This window comes from Dendropsophus ebraccatus, chromosome 4 (genome assembly GCF_027789765.1).
Source record: "Dendropsophus ebraccatus isolate aDenEbr1 chromosome 4, aDenEbr1.pat, whole genome shotgun sequence".
Classification (NCBI taxonomy): domain Eukaryota; kingdom Metazoa; phylum Chordata; class Amphibia; order Anura; family Hylidae; genus Dendropsophus; species Dendropsophus ebraccatus.
Window position 1 is genome coordinate 139,095,712 of NC_091457.1, and position 25,842 is coordinate 139,121,553.

Genomic DNA, 25,842 nt, shown 5'->3' on the forward strand with positions numbered 1-25,842 from the left:
CACAGGTTCGCCATCACGGGCCTATAGAGCGAGCCGAGTATTTGGTCACTGCCCATGCTTGGCAGTGAACGAAGATGCACAACTTGCAGCTTCACTCCAAAGCAAGACTTGGCTCCCCATTCCTGAGATTGCAGTGGGTGCCAGCAGTTAGACACCTTGCCATCTATCCATTGAAGAGGGGATAATGTTTTAACCTGGATTAGTCTTCTGTACTGGGATGGTTCCTGCTCTTCACTCATCCTATCTTTTATCACTACTGTTTGTGAAGTGGGCCATCAACCAAAATTACCTGAGATAAGCGGCAGTGGTCACACAGGTGTATGTATTTTGCAGGACAAGCAAACAGAGCAGCTGGGACAGCGGTATCATCTGTGCTGAAGTGACAGGTAATGGTACTCCTATTATATACCTCTGGTAAACCTATTCATTCTTTCTCCGATTCCCAAAGATTTATTGAAAACAGACAAATTACCTGGTTATCTGCTCACCGGAGGAATTTTCTGCCAGCTTCACCAATACACGGAGCACCCGCTCTCGGATAATGTCTCTCTTATATGTTACAATGGTGGATGACAGAAGTAAAACCATTTTCCTAAATAAAGGATGCAGCATTTGTTCCTCATTGTCCAAATCTCTATTCATCACAGTATTAGACTCGGCATCAGGTGGTGTCAGTCCTGATGTTCTTTTCTCCATCAAAGTCTGTACAACATCTAGGCTATAAAACACCAGGTGATACAGGATATCTAGTGAGGCCAGAGCAGGTTCTGTGAATCTTGAGATGGCGTGGTCAGCGCTGGCCATGGAGCTGCTGTCCGTGCTGGCGGACGATATGGACTGACTATCAGATGAACAGACTTCGGATTTCTCCAGGGCCTGGTGGTACGCCGTAATATGATACTCAACCAGAGGCAATAAGCGCAGAGCCCCGGAAAGCCGACACATTGTGTTGAGACGCACTGTTCCTTTCTGGCCTCGGGTCCCTTTCTTTTCCTCATCTTCCTCACCCAAGGCAATTGAATTTAGTGCAGAAATGGCCAACTTCTGACAGTCTTTCAGAGCCGCACATTGTGGTGGCGACATAACACTGGAAGCTGAGGATCCTGTAGAGCTAAGATAGAATACCAGCTATTATATAGACACAAAACAAATCATAAAACAGTTCAATGATATAATAAGGCACATGCCCAGTGCTTCTTAATCCAACCACTGGGAATTCTACGTGATACTATCACCCCCTTTTTGCATTTGACTGCTCTACACAGGTATAGGCCATGGTCCTGTAACGGCCGGTCTCTGAAAAGATCATCCCAGCCGGTATTGCAGTACCGGCCGATCTTTCCGGCCGCAGTGTTCTGATGCGGGCGCATCCGTGCGCGCCTGCGTCAGAACTCCTCACAGCACACAATGAAGCAAGTGGCCGAAGCTGTGTGAAATTACATGGTTTCTACGGCCGCAATTCACTGAATTGCAACCGCAGAAAACTGACATGTCAGTTGTTTGCGGCGCTGCTTGGGTTTCCGGCTGGAGAATATACTATGTGTATACGCTCCGGCCGGGATCCCATAAAAGAACATGCGGTGTGTTCACCTGTACAAAGTACGGCCGTTGTTGCCGCCGTACTTTTACATCATGTGAACATAGCCATAAAGGGTACATTTTACAGTTTTCATACCTTGAGGCTCCACCATGGATCCCTTTATTTGCATATGTTCACATTCTGTATAAACAACGGCCGCGGTATGATTGATACCGCCGTATCAGCCGCAGGAACATCATTTTTTTTTATTGGATTGCAGGCACATTTGGGTGGTGCCTGCACTCCAAATCACCATTGAACTCTATGCAATGTACGGCCATCATGACGTCCATACACTGTGTGAACAGAGCAGAACAACCACCGTTGTCTGCACTCTAGCGGCTGGAAATAATTGACAAGTCGATTGACCGACGTTCTTCCCATACAGTTCAGTGCAGTGCATTACTTTAGGGTAAGAACAGTCGTTCTTTTAAATCGCCAACAACGGACATTGCTGTCTTAAAAAATACACCGTGTAAACATATCCTAAGGCAGGAACACACTCGTCTCAGAAAACCTTGGCCACCAACTGTGCTCTTATCCCCATAGGTAACAGTGCTTGAGAAACTCCTTGAGAAAAGCTAAAATTTGAGCCGAAACGTTGCACTGGTGTGATTAAAAAAGTGGATTTTCCTTGGAAGTGCGGTCTCCATTTATCCTGGTACTACAATTCAGCTCCATTAACTTCAACGGTACCATGCTGCAACACCCCACCTAAACTATGCACAAGAGTGCCGTCATTGCTGGAAGAAAGCAGATGGGTTATTCTAAGCCTGGATAACCGCTTTACCTTACATAAATTCTTATTTTAGAGAAGAACACTGAAACAGCCCCTTTCTGCTTCATGGTAAGCTGTTAAAGGAGTATTACGGGAAAAACGAAGTAAAAGGTCACGGGGTCTGACCTCCGTACCCTCTTTGATCTCAGTATTGGGCTCCGCAAAATCTGTTATTAACAGAGCTGCGGGTAAAACTGTGACCCGCAGCTTTATTCATTCCTATAGAGCTATGGAAAGAAACGAGTATGCCGGAAGAGCGCTGTATTCGGCTGTTTACGTTGGCTCCATAGGAATGAACAAAGGCCTACTATGGAGATCAGTAGAGGGTACAAAGGTCGGACCCCCGTGACTTCCTGCTTTTCCCTTATTCTTTGTATAGGGGAAGTTAGTTTTTCCCGCAATACCCCTTTAATTTAGCTTTATGGTACAGGTGTTATTACTGTCCCTGATATATCTGTTATTAGCTGTAATATGAAGTGTGCAGGGAAATGTATTCTATGGCAGGGTCTATGGATTCTTATGTTACACTTATTTTTTTTATTCGCTTTATTCTTTACATCTGGAAATCCATTGGGCGATTGCTACTTGTGATGGAAAATTGCCATAATAATTGGTACAATGTAGAGATGGCCCTGGGATCTATTCAGTGATCAGCTCCCCGTCCCACAGGCCGCTGCATCTGTGACAATAGCCGCCATTCCATCAGAGGTGGAGCTGTCCGTCTCATCTGCTCCTCCTGTCAGCGCAGTCATCCTGCCATCTAGTGGTGGGGTAAGGAGTCCCATACCCTGATATCCTATAGGCTCTGCCCTCTTCTATGGCCATAAAGGCTCCATCCATCACTGGAGGAATCTCACAGAACGGCCGGGATACAAACCATTGTAGTTACATATTGGGAACAACTAACATTGGACATACAACTGATACTGTTACCATAGCAACATAGACAACCGCTGTGTGTGTGTTATCTATAGTGTCAGGAATAAGTGGTACAGTATAGATGCTGCTGGGGGAGCTGATGATGTCATCACCTCCTAATGATGTCACATGGACTTCGGAACGTTTCCATGTGACGACCGGAGAGTATAAAAGGGGCCCCTGGCCACTTATAGCTTGTCTCTGTTTTGCCATTCGTGGTGATAGGAGACACCCCTCTTGGAGACAATGAGGGTGATTCTGCTACTAGTGTTCCTGCGTCTGATGCATCTATCTACAGAGAGCCATATACCTGGTATTCAGGACGTCTCATCATGGCTGTATACCATCCAGTCTGATGAACGTCCAATGGAGAAACCACCACCGCCTCCTCCCACTATGTATGAGGTAAGTCTCCAAGTACTATCCCTGCAATCCATCATTGGTATTCTTATTATATAATATTATTTCTTGTCTTTCAGGAATTCTTACACTGGATTGATACCATCTTATCTTATTTTTACCCGACCACCAACCAGAGACCCTGGAAGTATGAGGTGAGTACCAAGTACTATCCATGTGATACAGAATATTAGTATTCCCTCCATAATAAGATTAGGCTGGGACTATTTCTTTCATATTTTTTCTTGTCTTTCAGGACTTCCAGTCGGAAGACGTTGTTCCCCACATCAGGATTACATACCAGCTCTTTGGGGTGAGTTATAGTTGCTGTATATTATGTTATGATCGGCCTACACCACATGCAGCGCTCACACTACCTGATCCGGGGGTCCAGGGCCCCATATAACAGATGTTGTTTTCTTGCAGGAATTTTTAGCGGACCCGGTTGGTGACCTGTACGCCGCACCTGGTCACAGACGCACGCGGGAGCGATGCATTGGAGTAAGTGGAGCTCATACTGTATATTCCGTGTGTACAAGTTATTGTAGACACCTCAGATTCACTTTACTATACTTTCTATGTAAATTGTTATATTCTCTGTGTTTATTTTTCCATCTTACAGAATAACCCATCACCATCCATTGCCCCCCGGGAGAACCCGACGCTTATGCGGAGGATTTATAAATGGATTAGTAGTAAGGTGTTAGGGGTAAGTGACGCCATCTTGTATTATAGGAAGCGATCTGCAGTCACACATGACCCCCTCCTGTTCTGCTGCAGGATGGACAATGAAAGCTGGAGCTGCTCTCATGGCTTCATAGTCACTCTGTTTCTTTCTATTACAGGAGACCCCACCACCTGTGACCCCTAGAGAGGATGCCCCCAGCTGTATGACCCTGCGCAATTGGGTTATAAGTGGGGCCGTATTGACGCTACTTATATCCCCACTATTCGCAGCAGTGGTCCTGGCCGCTTGGCTGGCCCATGAGGAGGAATACAGCGAATGGGAAACTGGTGCTGATAGTGACGCAGCTCAGGTGCAGCTCAGTGAGGACACGGTGGAGGCTGAACCGCAGCCCGATACACCAGCAACATCTGAACAAAACACAGAGAGCCTGAATGTGCCAGCAGATCCATCAGCAGCACCTGAACCATCCAGGCTCAAGGGCATCCTCAGGTCCGCACCGCGCCAACAAGTCACATTAAAAAAGGTGAAGTTCAACAAGAAGGTGCATTTCCGGCCCATACCGCCGCACCACAAGAACCAAAAGGCTCGAAGCTCCTCAGCACATCGTGAGAGAGAGTTTGTCCAGGACCCCATGTCTGAGTATGACTTACTACCCCAACAGGACACAGTCAACGTCCATCAGACACCACCAGCCCACCACATCGCCAGGCACATCCTAAGATCTCTGAGCTGTCTCTGGTGTGGAGCAAGGACCGGGGAGGACTAGGACGAGCCAGATTATAGTCACCATATTAATAAAAAAAAATATCCAAAATGATATGATGTGTCAGTGTTTGATGTGAAGGGCTATAAAGGGGAAAGAGTAAATCTTAAGGCAGCCGCCCTTACTAAGAAGCTATAAGATGCGTCCAGGACATGGAGCGGGAACCTGCAGCCCCCCCAGCTGGTACAATAGTACGGCTCCCATCATACCTGGACGGGCAGAGCTTTGTCTTTGGCCTCCAGACATGATGGGCACTGTATCTCCAGACATGATGGGCACTGTATCTGGCAGCAGATACACCAGGTCTGACACTTATTACCTGCTATATTAGCATGTGTCAGTGGTTTCCTTCTATACATTGTGTCCTATCTGCCATAGGCTAGGCCTCTATATACTGCAGTGTACCCTGCTGGGAACATCCAGATGAGGAAACTACATGGAGTCTACAAAGTTTTATCTATTTCCTATTTCTTTTCCTGCAGGACGCAGCAGTAAATCTTCCCAGTATAATTTTGCGGTTAGTTCCCCTCCTGATTTTGGTTTAAAAGAAAAAGACTGATCAAAATCCTATGTGTGACCACAGCCTATACCTGTCTGCCTGTACAGTTACTGACTAGTAGTTTACTTAGAACGGCAAAATCCAGGATATAGAACGGCCCCCAGACCCACTGTATTAATCCATTATGTCGGGACTCTGCTGGGGGCAGGCTGTACCAATTGCCAAGTGAGAAGCCATGGGAGGCCTAAAAGCCACAGTCAGGCGTGGCTGGGCGGCCAATAGAGATAGGAGAGCCAGCTGTAGGAAACTCTTAGATTTCCTCGGGGGAGTCATTTATTAAAAAAACCACACACACAAGCACACAGCTGGCCAAAAATTGACATGTCTGGTATAGGGGTGGTGTCCTGTGTGGTGTGGTATATAGAGGGGGTGGTGTCCTGTGTGGTGTAGTATATAGAGCATGTCTCCTGTGTGATATAGTATATAGAGGTGGTGTAGTATATAGAGGATGATGTGTCCTGTGTGGGGTGGTATATAGAGGGGGTGGTGTCCTGTGTGGTATATAGAGGAGGTGGTGTCCTGTGTGGTGTGGTATATAGAGGATGTCTCCTGTGTGTCCATACAGAAATCCATACAGTGCAGGGGGGTACTGAGAATAGGCCCCATCACACTTCTGTGTAGATACTCCTCAACCAGCTCTGTTTGCAATTTAAGGCTATGTTCACATTCTAAACACAACAATCACTGACCTCAGGGAGATCAGTGACAACAAAATCTCATTTAGGGTGCGTTCACACCTACAGGATCTGCAGCAGATTTGATGCTGTGTTCAGTTATTTAAATGAAATCTGCTGCAGAAAATCAGCTGCAGATCCTGTAGGTGTGAACGCACCATTAAGAGTCTCCATTGATACATTGCCCTCTCTAAAATTTTAATCTGCAAAAAAGGGGTCCATGGAGGCTCAGTTGCGCGTCTCAAAATACAGGAATAGCCAGATATCCCTCCAGGGAAGGAATCGGGACACAAACAGGGAAATACCAGGTTGGCCCCATTTGCATCAAAGTCCAACTCAGCTGCGAGTTTTGTGACAGGACAAGGGTTACCAAAGCCGAGGCATCCATCCACAGACAGCTGTTTCAGAGTATTGCCCCTTGTCAGTGTGGAGCAGGATTCTGGCTAATGGGGTAATGACAAATAGACCAACGAAACACAACAACCCCTGAGCTCAGGGAAGCCAATACCCCAAAAAAGCTGTCTGTGGATGGATGCCTGGCTTTGGTAAACCCTTGTCATGTCACAATACTCGCAACAGAGTAATGGTGCATTTACACAGAGATTTATCTGACAGATTTTTGAAGCCAAAGCCAGGAGTGGATTTGAAAAGAGGATGGATCCCAGTCTTTCCTTTATGACTGATTTTCTGTTTATAGTCTGTTCTTGGCTTTGGCTTAAAAGATCTGTCCGATAAATCTGTCTGTGTAAACGCACCATTAGACTTTAAGCCCTATTACACCAACAGATCTGACGACAGATTATCTACCAAAGATTTGAAGCCAAACCCAGGAAAAGACTATAATCAGAGAACAGGTCATAAAGGAAAGACTGGATTTTTTTCTCTTTTCAAATCCACTCCTGGGTTTGGCTTCAAATCTTTGGCAAATAAATCTGTTGTCAGATCTGTTGGTGGAATAGGGCCTTTTGATGCAAATGGGGCCACCCTGGTATTTCCCTATTTATGGTCCAATACGCACACAATAGAGTAGGACTTGGTAATTTGTATAAAACTTTTGGGGGGCAATAAAATACTTTAATAAAAATTTTCTGTGGTGATCTCTCCCTTTGCAACAGGGAGACTGTTAGATGCTGGGAGCGGGGGAGACTGTATTCATAAGCGACGCGCTGTAGTAAGAGCACCGCGCAGCTGATTCATTACAGCGCGGCGCTTATGAATACAGTCTCCCCCGCTCCCAGCATCTAGTTACAGATGCTGTCCGGGCGCGGGGGGACTCCGGTACATGCATTCCACGTCCGTGATCAGTCAGGATTATGTACCTACTGGAGGCATTTATCTAAAGGAAGAGAACTCTCTTCCTATTGGGGGGGCATCTACCCTATATAAAAGCATCTACCCACTGGGGTACTTGTAGAAGGACTTTGCTAGAAGTTATGTCATACTGATTGCAGTGTCGACCAATACATTTTGTTTGAACCCCCCTTTGAATTGCCACCAATACGTCAGCCACAGTCACAGGTGGAAACACAGTGGTATATAAAATATAAACCATGTAATATATACGTAGGTGGGTATATACAATGAGCTAACTGTAAAACAAAGTCACCAATTTCGCTTCTCTATACAACAGGACAAAGCACTTTTAGTTTTACTTCCTGCCACAGCCAGCCAGTAACCTTGGATTACAAGTATCTTGGTAGGAGAGCGTTTTGCAAGACAAGCTAACAGCTTTTTAGAAATTGTAACTCTGTAAATAAGCAAGATTTCTTAATAGAAGCCCCCCCTCCCCCCCACTGTATCCCTATCCTGACATAGTACTGGGTAGAAAGCGCTCTCATTTTAACCCACTACTACCTGATCAGCTCTTCTGGTGATCTGACACCTTCCGGCTCTCCTTTGGTGCCCGTCTACGTCACCGCCGCTTCCCTCTGACCCATAAATTAACCCCTTGAACAACAGCTACTCCAGCCAGCCAGCACTAGTTACCAGCACCTGGGGAGTTGTGTGTATAGGAAGAGTTAACTGATTAACCCCTTCTTTACTGATAGAGTTGTTTATTGATACAGAACACCACACCCACCTTATTTGGGTTGTGGAACGAATCATCTGTGTTTCAACTATTTCTTATGGGAAAATTTGCTTTGATATATAAGTAATTTGGATTACAAGCACGTTTCTGGAACGAATTATGTTCGTAATCCAAGGTTTCACTGATCTCTGCTTACTTGCTCGATTGGGCTCTCTGTATAGAAGAGGTTTGTAGGCCAACCACATTACTGCTAAGAAGGTGGTAGAGACCGGGACGACCACGGGGCTCCGACTGTTGCATTAAAGTACTTAGGAGGACAGAACCTGTTGAAGAAGAAAAAAAAGCCATGTAAAAATGTTTACAGACTCGCTCTTTTTTTTTTTTAAGTTTTTAATAATAGTAGTTTTGATGTTTTGTTCCTTAAAATACAGCTCTACTTGTAATGTGTACTGGATTGCTTATACAGTAATTGCATAATAGGCTTTTTACAGATTGACGGACACAATCACGCTACTCATTTTGTGGAGGGTAGCACAATTACGTGTTAAAGTCAGGAACTGCTATATACATAAGTGTGAACACAAGGGGGAGCCAGACAGTTCTGCTGCTCTCCTCTCATTGACACCTGAGGCAGAGTACAAATCACTCTACAAGTCACAATTTGCAAAGTTTATTTTCACAACCTGTTTGATAAAGAAGCCAAAGGCAACTATAACGTTAACACGAAGGTGGAGGTTCTGTCCGCTGCTCATCCTCCCTGCAGCGCCCACTGAGCCATGATCAAGGACATATTTGTTTAAAACACGCTTGCTGTGTGCAGGTGAACGCCATATTGTGAATTTTGGACATTTGCGAACGATTAATGATGATTTTATGGTCACTTCAAAAGATGCAATCAACATATGAACAAATTTCCGTTAGTTATTTGAACGTTGCCAGGATATACAAGGAAAGATTATTGATTAAATTTGAACGATTTAACCATTTTCTGCAAGATAATCTTTCCATGTAATAGGACACTTAGGTCGACTTTTTATATTTTACAGACCATAGTGCAATTCACAATGCAGCAGGCTACAGTGAGGGGGAAACCACAACCAGACAACCCTGGCGCCAGCTTATCCCTGCCAGGGAAAAATAAGGGGAACAGGTGGCAAAAATCCAGTATGTCCGACCCTTCTCTCCACCACCATCATCTATTGGTGGAAAAACTGTATGGTGTATGGGACACCTTATACCAGGGGTAGGGAAACGTGGCTCTCCAGCTGTTTAAAAACTACAGCTCCCATCATGCCTGGACAGCCAAAGCTAAAGCTCTGGCTGCCTAGGCATGATGAGAGTTGTAGTTTATCAACAGCTGGAGAGCCGAGGTTTCCTAAGGTCTTATACTGTCAGCCAAATCCGCCTGCAATGGATTCAGCCAACTTTAGCATGAAATGTATGGGCACCTTAACACAGATGCCTCAGACAGTGGTATCAATCGCCCATACCTGTAGATATTTTTAACGCTCATGTAAATGTAATCAATAAGTGTACACTGGTAGTGCAGTGTGAATTTACCCAGAGCTGTTGAAGGGGTATTCTAAGAATAATTAAAATTGTTCTATGCAGATTATACGTGACTGCAAAAACTGTAAAAGGGGTATCTTTACTTTGCCGAGATGCTAGGTACACACCTTGTCTGTCCATGCTCTGTTTGCAGTAAGAAGTAGAAAATACTTTTGCTGCCTTCACTGATGTATTTAAAGCTTCAGTGTCTACAATAAAAAAAAAAAAATCTGCTTTTAGTCATTAGATTAGATACAGTATAACAAATGGTTACATTGGAAATTAACTAGTTAATACTTACAGAACTATTAATAAATAAGCAAAGGCCTACCAATGAATACCATATAAGTAGGTTCACATTTATATACTCAGTACTATAACAAGTAAATACTGCTGTGGTCTAACGTGTACACAGTCACTCCATTTCCTTGGGGGAGAAGTGACCATGTCCTTGTGATCTGTGCCGGTCCCAGCTGTAGGCCCCCAGTAATTAGATACTCATCACCATAGAAGCATGGAACTAAACACCATAGTCTGAGCCCCAGAATGGCGTATAGTTTTGTTATATATCTTTGTTAAGGCGATTGCCAGGCCGATACAACTGATGCCTATCCTCAGGATAAGCCAATCAATCGCTGATCGGGCAAGAGGGTGACGACACAAATCAGCTGCTTAGCACAGTTGTGCACTACACAAAGAACAAGGCCAGAAGCAGATGGAGAACTCTGGCAAAGATTTGTAATTTACTTTCATTTAAAAATCCCAAGTCTTCCAGTACTTATGAGCCTTATGTCCTGCAGGAAGTGTTGCATGCTTTCCAGTCATACACAGTGTTGTCTGCCGCCACCTCTGTCTGTGACAGGAACTGTCCAGAGCAGTAGCAAATCCCCACAGAAAACATCTCCTGCTCTGGACACTTCCTGACGGTGACAGAGGTGGCAGCAGAGAGCACTTTCTCTGACTAAAAAGAAAACACCACTTCCTGCAGGACATACAGCAGCTGATAAATACTGGAAGACTTGAGATTTTTATATAGAAGTAAATTAAATATCTGTTTAACTTCCTGACACCAGTTGATTTAAAAGAAAAAAATGTCACCAGAGTATCCCTTTAAAGGTAGCTAGGCTGTAATAACCACGCTCTGCCAATACACAGTGAATGAAGCCAACCACTTACAGCCCAGTGCACTGTGTAGTGCTTTCACCATGGCTGTGCTGAACTTCTGATCAGCAGGGGTCATAGGAGTCCACATTCCATGATTCCACTGAGTTATTAATTTCATATCCTGAGGATATGCCTGGATGTTGGACCTAACACTGTACAGTACAGTGAACATTTAGCTGTGTACAACTGGGGGAACACCTATGAAATTACTCACCTTGACAGCCTGAACAAAAGAATTATCCCCTTAAAAACCAGTGAAAACCAGTACACTGGCAATCCTCAATGGTATCCGATATCAGATCTGTATTGCTACCCTCCACCATGCTGAATTTACTAAAGTTAGGACTATTCTTCGAAAGATGTCCATATGTTATGAATGGTCAATTCTGAAGACTGTGTGAGATGAGAGAAGACTGCATGAAGGATGATGCATAATCTTACCTGTCCTAACTGGAAGATGCATGAGCAGAGGAGACAAGGGCGTTTGCAGTTTTAAACTGGTACTGGCCCTAAAAGACTCCTTGGTGGGGAAACCGCTCTTTCCTGGTTGAGGTGAAGAACATGATTCAAGCTTTACTGATGGACTCTTCTTGGGACTAAAGTGTAAAACAATGTAAAAATAAACAAAAACAAACATACTTTAACACTGAAGAGCTAAGTAAAAATAAACCTACTTCAGACATGAATGATTCCTACTACAGCCCCTGTGTATATGCATCCCGTATACACACAGTGGACAAAGCAGGATTTGGACAGCTTCACACATTGTGTAGAGGCTGTGCTGGGTTACTGCAGCTCCCATTGAAGTGCAGTAACCCAGGATAGCCACTACACAACGTACAAGTCTGTCACAACATGCCATGGCAAAAAGCTGTTTGTTGTTTCGCATCCAATGTCTTAAGGCCCTATTCCACGGAACGATTATCGTCCGTATTCGGACGATAATCGTCCCGTGGAATAGAGTGCAACGATCAGCCGACATCGTTCATGTCGGCTGATCGTTGCAGTCGCTTGTTTTTCAACATGTTGAAAAACAAGCGACTGATATAGCAGCGATCTGCTGCCGTCGCTCCATTGAATAGGAGCGTCGGCAGCAGACGCTGCTATATCCTATGGGCTGCCCGGACGATCTAGCGATCACCCGGGCAGCCCCCCCGCAGCTCCCCGCCGCCCACTCCCGCACCCACCCGCTCGCTGCAGCCGCAATGATAGCGGCGGCAGCGAGCGGGGAACGGGGAGCAAACGAGCGCTGAGAGCGCTCGTTTGCTCCTCTAACGACCCGTGGAATAGGGGCTTTATTTCCAAAGGTTTACGTTTTCCCGTTTGTATAATAATATGAGAACAGACATTACCGATGCCTTATAGTCCTCCTCTCTGCACACACAGGTGATCTAATGCATGATAGTTAGCTTTATAGCTGTAGACATGCAGGTCATTGTATCCCCTGTTCAGTCTGTAAATGACATCACTAAAGCTGCCCATACTGTCCTGATATCTCTTGCCATGGTAAACCCACAAGCTTGGCTTATTTTAATGGGAACAGGGGAGATAAAACCAGTGCACACCCCTACATGACAGCTTATCCTGAGCTGGAACACTTACTGCTTATTGCAAGTCCAGCCATGATGTCATATGTTGGCTATATACATGACAACTGCAAAGTTTTCTGAAAAATAACAATGTTTTCTAGGTGATTATGTTAATTACTTTATTTTTGCCTGTAAAGTGCAAAACTTAAAAAAACTGAATCTAATTAAAAAAAAAAAAAGTACTTGCATAAAATGGACCCAAGTGGGTCATTTTACATCCCTCTCCTGTTCATTATTCCTGCAGATATCCAGGTTGTCCCGAGGGAAGCAACCAGCGCTGCTCACTTACACCAGCAGCCCCACCTCCCCTTCATTGTTCTCAGCTACTGTCTATAGCATTGACGTCATTGCTCTGTTACTGGCTCAGGCGCCAGTCGTTCCATTTGAGGTTGAAGTAAATTAAGACTTTAACTGCTTTAGGTTTAATTAGGTGTGAATGAGGTAAGAGGTTTGCTAGGCGGCTGTGAGCATGTAGAGAATGCTGCTAAATTATACAATCCTTACAGGATGAGGGGGCAGAAGGATTCATATAAATTCAGAAACACACAATGCACACAGGAACTGCACAAGTCTAATATAGATCTACATTATTTTAATGGACGAGCATACCAACCTTAGTATAGAATCACTTGACATTTTAAGCAAAGCTCCAGATCTAATCCAAAGCACACTCCAAAAGACAAGAAAGTATTCCATATAGGCAATGTTTATACTGATGTGTGAAGTCCTTAGAGATATAGGACTACGCATTAGCCATAACACCTGGACACCGTGACGCAGATTAACTAAAACTCTCTTTTTTCACAGTGATAAATTTTGCATATTTGAGCACCAACGTTGTGCGTACCAGAATAGAGCACCAAAGGTTTGCCGCATATAGGCCATGACCCTTTTGTTAAACAGACTTCCTTTTAAAAGGTGTCACACCCCTTTGTCATACAAAGCTAAAAAGTGTAAAAAAAAAATAAAAATTAATGTGCGTCAGTTTTTGGTGTAAATTGCATTTGCAATGACAAATCTGTAAAAGTTAAAACTAACAAAGCTCAGATGTCATTGACAGTGTATTCCTGAGAATGGGAGCACAATTGACCCACAGGGCACAGAGCACTCACCTGCACGGTCCTGACTGAACTCAGAAGTATCTGGTGACCCAATAGAGAATGAATGGTGAACAGCGGGCGCTTCCTTTATTGTGGGACGAATGTGTCCCTGTTCTCTGGATCGATGGGGCTGGAGCTAGGAGGTAACAAGTCAAGGCTACATCTAGACGTGATTGATTCTTTCCCCAGCCGGCATGATGTCTCAATATCTTGTTGGGTGGTGAAAGAATCCATCATGTCCCTTCCGCGTCCGTAAGGTCCACAAGTTTGCGGACTTCTGAATGTAGCCTAGGATGAAAACACCCCTTTAACTATTCTCAGAAAATGAAATGGTTATCCCAACATTATATAAGTAGCTCAGAAAGCTGAAGTCAATTGTCCCCTGGATGAATAGAGTGGCACCCCATATGCACGGCCACTCATCCGTTCATTATTAAACCGACTTCTAAGTCAAGTCCAGTGCTTCGTAATGTTTAGAAGTAAAGGGGGTGGCTGAAGGCAATTATTCTGGGGACAGCTGCCCTCCATTCTCACGATCAGGGGGTAACGCAGAAGTTGGACCCCCACCAATCAGGAAGTTATAACTTTTAATTTTGGAATAAACCCTCTAAACTGAACAGGAAATTTACAGGATACAAGGCCACGTACACACAACCAGGGCTGTGGATTGGGAGCTAGTTTTGGCCGGAGTTGAAAAAATTTACTGACTACACCATTAAAAAAATAAATAAATCTTTCAAAATGTTATAATTAAGTTTTCATGGGAATTTTATAAATGTTACTCATCAATATATTTTATGTTCTATCAATCTAAGGACCTTTCCTCCAAATATCAGTACTAATGCACTGGCCCTATGAGATGGGGGTGGTCAGGGGAAAAGTTGTCGGTCACTATTTGGTAGTTTGTTTCTAAGCTGGAATTGTCCTTTGTTTGGGGGGAGAGGTGATTGTATTTGAGCAGCAGTGTAATATGAATATATGCTGTGTAATATAGCGAAGGAAGAGGAGAAGCCACAAGAAGTGTAGCAGTAACCTCTGTCCTCAGTGTGGCGTTTCCTCTCCGGGAGAAGATTGTGCGCGCTACGGCTGCCGCAGGCTGTGTGTGTGTGTGTGTGTGTGTGCTATGGCTGCAGCAGGCTGTGTGTGTTAGTGAAAGAGGCAGAAATTAAAGGGGTTATCCAGCGCTACAAAAACATGGCCACTTTCCTCCAAAGGCAGCTTCTTCAGCTTGGGCGGGGTTTTGCTGCTCAGTTCCATTGAAGTGAATGGAGCTTACTTGCAAAATGCTGAACTGGAGACAAGAGTCATGTTGTCTCTGAAAGAAAGTGGCCATGTTTTTGTAGCACTGGATAACCCCTTTAAAAGTTTATTCTTGGCAACAGTGAAAAATTCAGAGGGAATAGGGGGTGGTGGGATCATATTAAAGAAGTCCTATTTACCCTGTTTCCATGCCCCCGCAGTGCAGCATCAGGGCTCATGGTCCCCCTCTGGGCTACCAAACCTGTGATGTCACTGACCCACTCAACCAATCCGTAAGTGAGGCAGGACAAAGCTGCAGTCCCTGACTGGCTGAGCGGGTAGTTCCTGTGGGGCTGTGAAGAATCAAGAGTGAGGATGCTGAGAGAGAGCTGATAAACCTGGGCCTATGGCAGGCCCCTCTATATAACAGGGATCTGGCATTGTTAGCAATTTTTATGTGTGTATGGTGAATATTTATTTAAAAACATGGAAGATTGTAAGCAGGAAAAGACCACCTGCTCTATCTAGTCTACTTCTGAGTTGTTCAGGACATGGAGGCTGAAGACTGGCTGCATCCTTTGCACACACAGGAGAATCTGCTTTATATCTTTGCCTTATTCACTCAGACGTTGCCCCAGGATCATGTAGGACATCACACAGAAGCTGCTGAGCCAGATCTACTGTACATCAGTGTAATAAATAACTCCCTGGTGTCTGAATGGCTATTTATGAAAGATTGAGTCGGTCCCTGACAAAATCTGAAGTCTGAGTGGGAGCTGTGGCTTATCGACTCCACAGCCCTGTACCCAACAGAGCTCAAGAGGATAAAAGTTTGTGAGGTGCTTTAGTAGAAAAACCATACAGACCATACAAGTTTTGCGTGTAGAGAAATCCTCTCCTAAAAGCAATGCCTCTAGGAGTTGATACCTTACGACACACAAAGCTTCATGTACCACACCAAATTATTTTTCCTGGATTTGTGCATGCTTATGGACCCTGGACAGCCCTATACAGAACTGACATACAGCCATATGCATAAGCTCTAGGGACAAGTGGCTTTGAGTATTGCATACAAAATCAATGTTCTTCTTAAAACTAAGTTTTACACATGCCTGACAAGATACTAAGATAATTAAAAGGACCTTACCTAAGTTGTGGCACCACAGGTCTCCGCTCACAGCTCTGCAGTTTTGTCTTCAGTTCAATCATCTCTGCATCTTTAAATTGTAGCTCTGACTGCAAAGACTGAATCTGGGATTTAAAAAAAAAAAATAAAACATCAAAACGATACACTATAATTTATACAAGATAAAATGTACTTAAAACCAAAAAACATTGACTGAACAAAAACACTTTGTTGGGCATTACTTTTTGCAATCAGATCAAATTCTAAAAATACGTTTTTAAGAGTGCCTTCACTTGTAACAGAACGCAGCGGATTTCTCACTGCAAGTTTTGCAGCGAGATCCGTTGCAATCCAAGGTCCTGTCAGTTCCTATGTGAATATATACTTGCAGCAGATCTTTTAGACCGCTGCAAGTATATAAATCACCCACCCCTTTAACCCACACAGTTACATCACCCGCCCTCAATCCAGCTTTCTGCTCTCCCGCCAAGGCAATCCGTGGCTGTGGCTTGGCAACGTACTGATTGGCTGGGTGGAGGAGCAGGAAGCCGGGACCCCGTGCAGCAAGCCAGATTGAGGAGGGGTGATGCATGTGCAGGCAGCATGTGGGTTAAAATGGCGGGTGATTTACATACTTGCAGCAGTCTGAAAGATCCGCTGCAAGTATGTATTCACATAGGAACTGATAGGATCTTGCTCCATGTGAAGGCACTCTTAAATTATTATTTTTTTATTTGATCAAAATGTTATACGTCAAAACCTTTTTCTTTCATTACTAGTGACAATTGCACAATTACTCCTGCATCTCTGACCTCTCAAGAGCAGACTGCAAAACTATAAGACACTGTATTCTAAAACAATACAAATATAATTTGTCACCTGTATTTAAAGAGTGTATACTAGAGATGAACCAGTCTACAGTAGAAATGAAGTGAATCGCTTTGTTCCTATCTGCATTCTTCTCATGGGGCAGCAGACTTTAAAGTCTGCTCCGCTCCGTGCTGCTCTTCCCCAGGTGTTGGGAAAAGATGGATCTAGTAATGGAAACTTCTCTCGAATAGCCCAGGACTGGATCCATCTTTTCCTAGCACCTAGGGAGAAGCGGCACGGAGCGGAGCAGACTTCAAAGTCTGCAGCCCAATGAGAAGAATGCAGATAGGAACGAAGCGATACACTTCATTCCTACAGTAGATTCACTCATCTGTGGCGTGTACCACTGGACAGATTACATTATGTATGTCTACTGGCCATGAGAGCTGTCACAACGAGCTGACAATCCCCATTTCTGGCACTTACCTTTTTCTGCAATTCTTTTTCTTTCTCACACTGCGCTTGAGTCTTCTCTTTTTCCAACAAGGCGTGAGTGATTCTTTGCTGCTCAAGGCTAGACTCTGTTTGACGCAAGGCATCTCGCAAGACTTTAATTTCGCCATTCTTGACAATAATATTGTCCTGCAGAATCTTTAGCTGTAAGTAATAAGAAATAAAGACAAAAACTTAGCTGCTTTTTTCCACAGCCCAAGTTAAGTTTATAGATGTTAAAGTAGAAAATTGTGACCCATATCAACTTCCTTAGGATGATATTACACCTAGTGATCAACATAAGGCATTGTATAGCCCTCATTCTTAAAGGGGTAGTGCGGCGCTAAAAAAAATATTCACAGAATAACACACATTACAAAGTTATACAACTTTGTAATGTATGTTATGTCTGTGAATCACCCCCTTCCCCGTGTCCCACCACCCCCGCCAGTGTACCCGGAAGTGTGTGATGCATTATACATTACCTGATCCGTGTCGAGGCCGTCCACCATCTTGTGCCAAACGTCATCTTCGGACGGACGAATCGCTGCCGCCGCCCCCCTCCACCGCGTCACAACTGTGCTCAGCCGCGATTGGCTGAGCACAGTTATGCTCAGCCAATTGCGGCTGAGCAGCTGATGACGCGGCGGAGGGGGGGCGGCGGCAGCGATTCGGCCGTCCGTCCGAAGATGACGTTTGGCACAAGATGGCAGACGGCCTCGACACGGATCAGGTAATGTATAATGCACCACACACTTCCGGGTACACGTGCGGGGGTGGGGGAACACGGGGAAGGGGGCGATTTACAGACATAACATACATTACAAAGTTGTATAACTTTGTAATGTGTGTTATGTGTGAATTTTTTTAGCGCCGCACTACCCGTTTAAAGCAGGTTGAGGTTGAAGCAATAGGATCTGCATCTAGAGGACAATTATGGCATATCCTGCCATAAATGGCCAAGATGTCAATACCTCTTTAAAAGTGGGACAACCTCTTTAATAAATCTGTAAACTGGGACCCATTACTAAAATGGGTCCATAGTCCGGGGTCAAAATTTCTCACAGTAAAGTATGCCAGCAGATGCAAATGTCTCCTTTACGCCAGAATCCCCCAAAAATTTACCTTTTGCTTTAGTTCTTCATGTTGAGACTGAAAAACGTCGACAGAGGAGGTCTCGCTACCAGTGCGCGCATCTACGGAAATAAAATGAGGTTTGTTTTTATAACTTACAGCTGGCCTCTTAAACTAGTACAAGGTCTCTTGGTAAAATTTATCAAGACTTGGCATGGTCGTTTTCTGGTGTAAAAAATCTAAAATTTCTGCACAGGTCTCATTTCACTCAAAAATATTAACTTTTTTTCAGATTTATTATGCAAAATGAAGCTTTATTGCAGCAGTTCTGTGGTGTAGGCATTGATACATTCCCTTCACTGTGCGTGGACTAAACTTTGTGTCATTTAACATAATATGATCAGCAATTCTTAATTATAAATAGGACACTTGTCAATGTAAATAAAGGAGTGTTCATATGTTCGTTCAGGGTTTCAATTGCAATTTCTAATAACAAAATCAGGAACTGATCATAAATGGAGGCCATGAACAGTATATGGGGAAGACTGGGGCTGTCTTGCCACACTTAAGTATAGAGTGTATGGGGACAGTTTAGGTTTAGAACAACATATCTAGACAGATGCCCCATCAAAAAAGTTTGTGAGAATGGCTCATAAGTGATTGGTTGCTCTTTGTTGTTTAACCACTTAAGGACGGAGCCAATTTCGATTTATGCGTTTTTGTTTTTTCCTCCTTGTGCTTAAAAGGCCATAGCACTAACATTTTTTCACCTAGAGACCCACATGAGCCCTTATTTTTTGCGCCACTAATTGTACTTTGCAATGACAGGCTGAATTTTTTCATAAAGTACACTGCGAAACCAGAAAAAAAATAAATAAATGTGTGGTGAAATTGAAAAAAAAAAATGCATTTTGTTTATTTGGGGGGTATTTGTTTTTACCCCATTCGCCCTGGGGTAAAACTGACTTGTTATATATGTTCCTCAAGTTGTTGAGATTAAAACGAAATATAACATGTATAACTTTTCTTTTATCTGATGGCCTGTAAAAAATTCAAACCATTGTTCACAAATATGTTCCTTAAAATCGCTTCCTTCCCATGCTTATGACGCTTTTATCCTTTGGTCTATGAGGTGTTATTTTTTGCGCCATGAAGTTTACTTTCTATCGGTACCTTGATTGCGCATATGTGACTTTTTGATTGCTTTTTATTACAATTTTTCTAGATTTGATGTGACCAAAAATGCGCAATTTTGCACTTTGGGATTTTTTTGCGCTTACGCCGTTTACCGTGCGAGATCAGGAATGTGATTAATAGTTCGGGCGATTATGGACGCGGCGATAGCAAACATGTTTATTTATTTTTATTTATAACCTGGGAAAAGGGGGGTGATTCAGACTTTTATTAGGGGAGGGGGCTTTTTATTGACAACAACACTATTTTTTTTTTTACACATACACTAGAAGCCTCCCTGGGGGACTTCTAGTGTATACACTTTGATCTCTCATTGAGATCTTTGCTGTATAGTTATCCCGGGCTACACGCAGCACCCGGGATCGCGGCGGTTCAGAGCGGGGTCGCCGCGCAGCTCTGTTCTGAAGCCCCTTACCGACAATAGGGCGTAAATATATGCCCTTTGTCGTTAAGGGGTTAAATATGTTCACATAAGCAAATTTTACAGATTTTCGATCCAAAAACTCAGCAATATTTACCTATGTTAATCCCGGGCTGGTTCACATTGCGGCACTGTTTCTGGTAGAAAGTGCCCCTGTTTTTTCTGGACAAGTATTTTAAAGGTTAGATTCAGGCCTTCAAACAACCCCCCCCCCCCCCAACACCTTTAATTCTTTCCTACACACTATACAGATTCAGTTACGTAAAGAGACTGTCCGAAAAATCTTAGGGCCCTATTACACGGGACGATTATTGTGCGGAAAACAGTTATATCGTTAGAATGTAAACATAAACCGTCCTGTGTAACTGCAGGCAATGATCAAAAAATCGTTTCCGTGTCGGTAATCATTGATTTAGATTTGGCCCTTAAATCACTGATAATCGTTTGTTAATAATTCACTGTAGTTTCACATTCGCTCACTAATCGTTGGGTGTAATTCCACATTTGTTCATTCTTTTGCTGGGATCAGATGGAATAAACGTTTGTAGTAACGATCGTTATAACAAACGTAACAACCGGCTATCGTTCTGTGTAATATGGTGAACGATTTCAGGTTAACGATAAACAATCTCGTTTGCGATTGTTTATTGTTAATCGGTAAAAATCGATTTGTCTAATAGGACCCTTAAAAGGGAACCAATCAGGCTATTATGGTTCCCTGAACTGCTGTATATAGCTCCTGCAGCAGCCGTGGCACGTACCAGCCAGTAACAGACCTCTCTGCCGGTCATTCATCTTCTCGGAGCGCGCTGACTAACTCCCCGCCGTCACGTGCCCGGGAGATTAAAGCCCTTTTTTTTTGTTATACAGCTCCTGCTGCAGCTGCAGGAGCTGTATATAGCAGTTCAGGGAACCATATCAGCCCAATTGGTTCCCTTTAAACTCTCCATGATGCCTTCCTGTGACAAAAAAAAACACATACAGGCAAGATTCACACATTCACCATATATGTAAGTGCGTTGTATATAACATGAGCTCCAGAGCAGTTAAAGGGGTTATCCAGCGTGGGGGCACTTTTTGGGGGGAACCGGGGAGGAGGTGGCTGAAATAAAAGACGTCCACTCACCTCCCCGGTTCCAGCGGCGGGTCACTCATCGCGGCGCTCTGGTCCCCGATTCCCGTCCGCTTCCTGGTGTCTGACGCCGCCCGAGACGCTACGTCTCAGGGCCACTCAGCCACTCAGTGAAGGAGGCGGGATCCGTTTGAAGTCCACTCGGATCCCGCCTCCTTTACTGAGTGGCTGAGTGGCCCTGAGACGTAGCGTCTCGGGCGGCGTCAGACACCAGGAAGCGGACGGGAACCGGAGCGCCGCTGGAACCGGAGAGGTGAGTGGACCTCTTTTATTTCAGCCACTTCCTCCCCGGTCCCCCCAAAAAAGTGCCCCCATGCTGAATAACCCCTTTAAACACTATGCTATGGCTACACTACAACCATGTCAGTCCAGCAGTGCACTGTTCTAGCAGTTCAGGAGCTCATGGTCTCATAATATATTTTGATGCAAGTCGTCCAACATAAGGGCTGAAGTGTGTACATTCAGCTAATGGACAGATGTGTGAATGCAGCCTTACACCCCCCCCCCCTCCCACTTATTGCTTTATGCCTAAGGAGGGTAGCAGGGAGAGTTTGAAATCTCCCTTAACAACCTCTTTACGTCTTTCCTGTTAAGCATAAGACCTTCCTCCGTCTTTTGACCAAACTGCCTGACGGATAATTCTGCAGAAACAAGATTATGAATTCTCTTTCTTACAAATGGCAAAACATCTTATTACTAAATACATACTCAGGAGCTCTCTCCCCCGTTTCGGTGGTGCGGGTCTTTGCGGCTGTAGGAAGGTAGATGTCTGGCGACTTTTTACTGTCGTATTACTCTGGACTTGGTTTGCATGTGTGTTGGTAGCCCCAAAATCCTGTGTATAAGCCTGGGAGGCTATGATGTCAATTTCCTCTAAATCATCAGCTGTGAAGTCTTCCGCGTCACCAAAAACATCCTCCATAGCTTTATATTCGGTAATACCCGAACAGTAACGTTTTGATGGAGGAAACGTTCTTTGATCATTGCAGGAGGAGTGGGCATGTCCCGCAGGGATGGAGTTAGCCTTATGTGCGCTGTATAACACGGACAGGTCCCTTTTCTTTGTTGTAAACAGGGGGTTTATGGACATAATGTGCCGGCTGGTCCCCTGTAAGAAGCAGAAGAGGAGAAAGGTTAGAGACTACACAAGCAAAGTTTTTAAGCGAACCTTTTACCTTGTCTATACTGTTGCCACTTAGGGCCACACAGTATAGAGACAGACATGATGCTTCTGGAGGTCTGTCGATTGTGTAGATACATACAGTACTTTAGTAGAACTTACATAGTCAGACCCATATTAAGGGATGCTGCCGCCACTAGCCACCCGCTCCTCCTAGTCACTGAGCATGTCAATCATTAAGGGTGGGTGGGGACAGCTGTGACGACCAATGAAAACATTCACTATCAATGAGGGCAACATAACAAAGGTGAGAAGTTCCTATTAGGCCGCAGATAAATGAGTCTATGGCTGACGCATATGCTGGTCACTGATGCCAGCACTTGAGTTGCCACTTTTAGCTGTGTGCAGTCTAGGTACCAGCCACAAAGAGGGGTATTGCCATCTCCTAAATGTATTTCCCATCGACAGGAGGTAACAAGCTATTCAGTGGGGAACTGACTGCCGTAGCCCCTATGGATCCCAATTGAAGAATAATACCACCCCCCTCCCCCCAATGAATGAATTGAATTGTACCATGTGGTTATTCAATCTCCATAGGGATTGTGAACACTACTGAGCAGTGCCCTCCATTCATTCCAAGTACAATTTTCCCCTGTTCTTGTGATCATTGGGGTCCCAATGTATACACTATATATACAATGTATCAATGGAATTATAGAAGTTGTATACACTTCCGATATACAGCCAGCTGGCACTACAAGGTGACTAGACTCCTATCGGACCTTTATGGGACCCACCCTTAGTGGGAAGAAACCGCAGCCCCTCCATGACATGACTTCATTAGAATCAATGGAACCCTATCATAGAGGGGCTAGGGTTTCCTCCCACTAAGGGTGGGTCCGACCACCTCCAGTGCTTCAGCCTGGGCCTGGTGGTACAGTCACTTTAAGCGCATCTTCCAGCTCTCACATGTTTTATCCATACTTGGTGAGTGCCACCACTCTTCTTTCCTGGGATTCTGCATGAATTTTTATATAAAACTGTGACTATAGGAGCTATATACACTGCGACTATAACAGCTATATACAATGTATCACTGTCTCTTTAGGAGCTGTATACCCTCTATATACAATGTATCACTGTGACTCCATTAGCTGTATATATATATATATATATATATATATATACATATATATACACACATACACAATGTATCACAGTGACTATAGGAGCTATATACACTGTCTCTATAGGAGCTGTATACACTATATATACACAATGATCACTAAGTATAGGAGCTGTGTACACTATATATACACTGCGACAATAAGAGCTATATATAATGTATCGCAATGACTATAGGAGCTGTATACACCGTCTCTATAGGAGCTGTATACACTATATATACCATGTATCACAGTGACTATAGAATCTGTATACACTATATATACCATGTATCACAGTGACTATAGGAGCTGTATACACTATATATATATACAATGTATCACAATGACTATAGAAGCTGTATACACTATATATACAATGTATCACAGTGACTATAGGAGCTGTATACACTATATATATATATACAATGTATCACAATGACTATAGAAGCTGTATACACTATATATACAATGTATCACAGTGACTATAGGAGCTGTATACACTATATATACACTGTCTGTATAGGAGCTGTATACACTATATATACACTATCTGTATACACTATATATACACTGTCTATCTACAGGAGCTGTATACACTGTCTGTATAGGAGCTATATACACGCTGTATACACCGTCTGTATAGGAGCTGTATACACCGTCTGTATAGGAGCTGTATACACCGTCTGTATAGGAGCTGTATACACCGTCTGTATAGGAGCTGTATACACCGTCTGTATAGGAGCTGTATACACCGTCTGTATAGGAGCTGTATACACCGTCTGTATAGGAGCTGTATACACCGTCTGTATAGGAGCTGTATACACCGTCTGTATAGGAGCTGTATACACCGTCTGTATAGGAGCTGTATACACCGTCTGTATAGGAGCTGTATACACCGTCTGTATAGGAGCTGTATACACCGTCTGTATAGGAGCTGTATACACCGTCTGTATAGGAGCTGTATACACCGTCTGTATAGGAGCTGTATACACCGTCTGTATAGGAGCTGTATACACCGTCTGTATAGGAGCTGTATACACCGTCTGTATAGGAGCTGTATACACCGTCTGTATAGGAGCTGTATACACCGTCTGTATAGGAGCTGTATACACCGTCTGTATAGGAGCTGTATACACCGTCTGTATAGGAGCTGTATACACCGTCTGTATAGGAGCTGTATACACTATATATACACTGTATGTACACTGTCTGTATAGGAGCTGTATACACTATATATACACTGTCTCTACAGGAGCTGTATACACTGTATATACACTGTCTGTATAGGAGCTGCATACACTATATATACAATTAATAACTTCATTCACCCCTCACGTCCTCAGCACATCCACCTGACGCCTCTCCCGATTATATACGTGTATAACCCATAAGGCCTGAGCTGCTCCGTGCTCTCCCGGTACCTGGCTCGGCTCCAGGGCTCAGGGCCCGGCCTCCCCTTCTCCCTGACTTCCAGTCATAGTTTGGCGGTCACACGCTTCACATTGAGCCGGGGAAAGCGCAGGAAACGTTTAGCCAATCAGCGCTCAGCGTCAATTCCCGCCTCCTCTGACAGAGCGCACCAACGCGCTAGATGTGACGGGGAAGCTGATTGGCTGGTTCTGCGCACGCGCTGTGGAGTGGAGAGCCTCGGCGTAGGAGCTCCAGTCACTTCTGTTTCTGTGGGAAACAAAGTAGCGTCAGACCCGACGCGTCATTTCTTATTCCTGCCTCAGGTTTTCTTATAATATGTATATATAGAGAGCTTCAAGCTTGTTGGGATGCTGTAAAAACGTTTGACCAAGTTCACACTTTGCGAAAACTGTGTAGACCCTATATGAACAGCAGGTGATGGCTCTTCCACATTATATGATATTATATGTCTCCTATTAGTCTTTTATTAAATAAGTAATTGGCAGTCAGGGCCTTTTTATATAGAGTCTAATGCTGCGTTTACACGTGACGATTATCGTGCGAATTTGCGCGATAACGACCGACTTCGAACGATAATCGTATGTGTAAACGCAGCGAACGATCAAACGACGAGCGAGAAATCGTTCATTTTGATCTTTGAACAGGTTCTCAAATTGTCGTTGATCGTTCACAAAAAATTCGCAGATCGTTCCGTGTGAACAGTCGTTCGCCGATTTAACCAATGTGCGAGATAGGCTTAAGCGATCGCAAAACGAATCTTTTCGTACGATATATTGTACCGTCTAAACGCTGATCGTTATGAAAAAAAAATCGTTACTCCGACATCGTTAATTGTACCATCGGGCCAAT

General features: G+C 44.0%; 2 protein-coding genes across 2 annotated transcripts in view; one reads left to right on the top strand and one right to left on the bottom strand.

Moving 5' to 3' along the window:
* Window positions 1–25,115, bottom strand: part of ATRIP (ATR interacting protein) — a 32,475-nt gene extending 7,360 nt beyond the window's left edge. The window contains exons 1-9 of the mRNA XM_069967180.1: window positions 24,984–25,115; window positions 21,985–22,384; window positions 18,581–18,651; window positions 17,450–17,620; window positions 16,175–16,278; window positions 11,541–11,695; window positions 10,064–10,144; window positions 8,584–8,710; window positions 473–1,111 (exon numbers count right to left, since the gene is read on the bottom strand). Coding sequence (XP_069823281.1) covers window positions 473–1,111; window positions 8,584–8,710; window positions 10,064–10,144; window positions 11,541–11,695; window positions 16,175–16,278; window positions 17,450–17,620; window positions 18,581–18,651; window positions 21,985–22,366 — 1,730 coding nt within the window. The 5' untranslated portion in view covers window positions 22,367–22,384; window positions 24,984–25,115. The remainder of the gene's footprint in view (window positions 1–472; window positions 1,112–8,583; window positions 8,711–10,063; window positions 10,145–11,540; window positions 11,696–16,174; window positions 16,279–17,449; window positions 17,621–18,580; window positions 18,652–21,984; window positions 22,385–24,983) is intronic.
* Window positions 3,492–5,128, top strand: LOC138789150 (uncharacterized). Its single transcript, XM_069967754.1, has 6 exons — window positions 3,492–3,680; window positions 3,755–3,829; window positions 3,931–3,987; window positions 4,101–4,179; window positions 4,223–4,383; window positions 4,520–5,128. Exons 1-6 carry the CDS (start codon window positions 3,522–3,524, stop codon window positions 5,126–5,128), a joined length of 1,140 nt encoding a protein of 379 aa, XP_069823855.1. The 5' UTR covers window positions 3,492–3,521.
* Window positions 25,116–25,842: the final 727 nt, after the last annotated feature.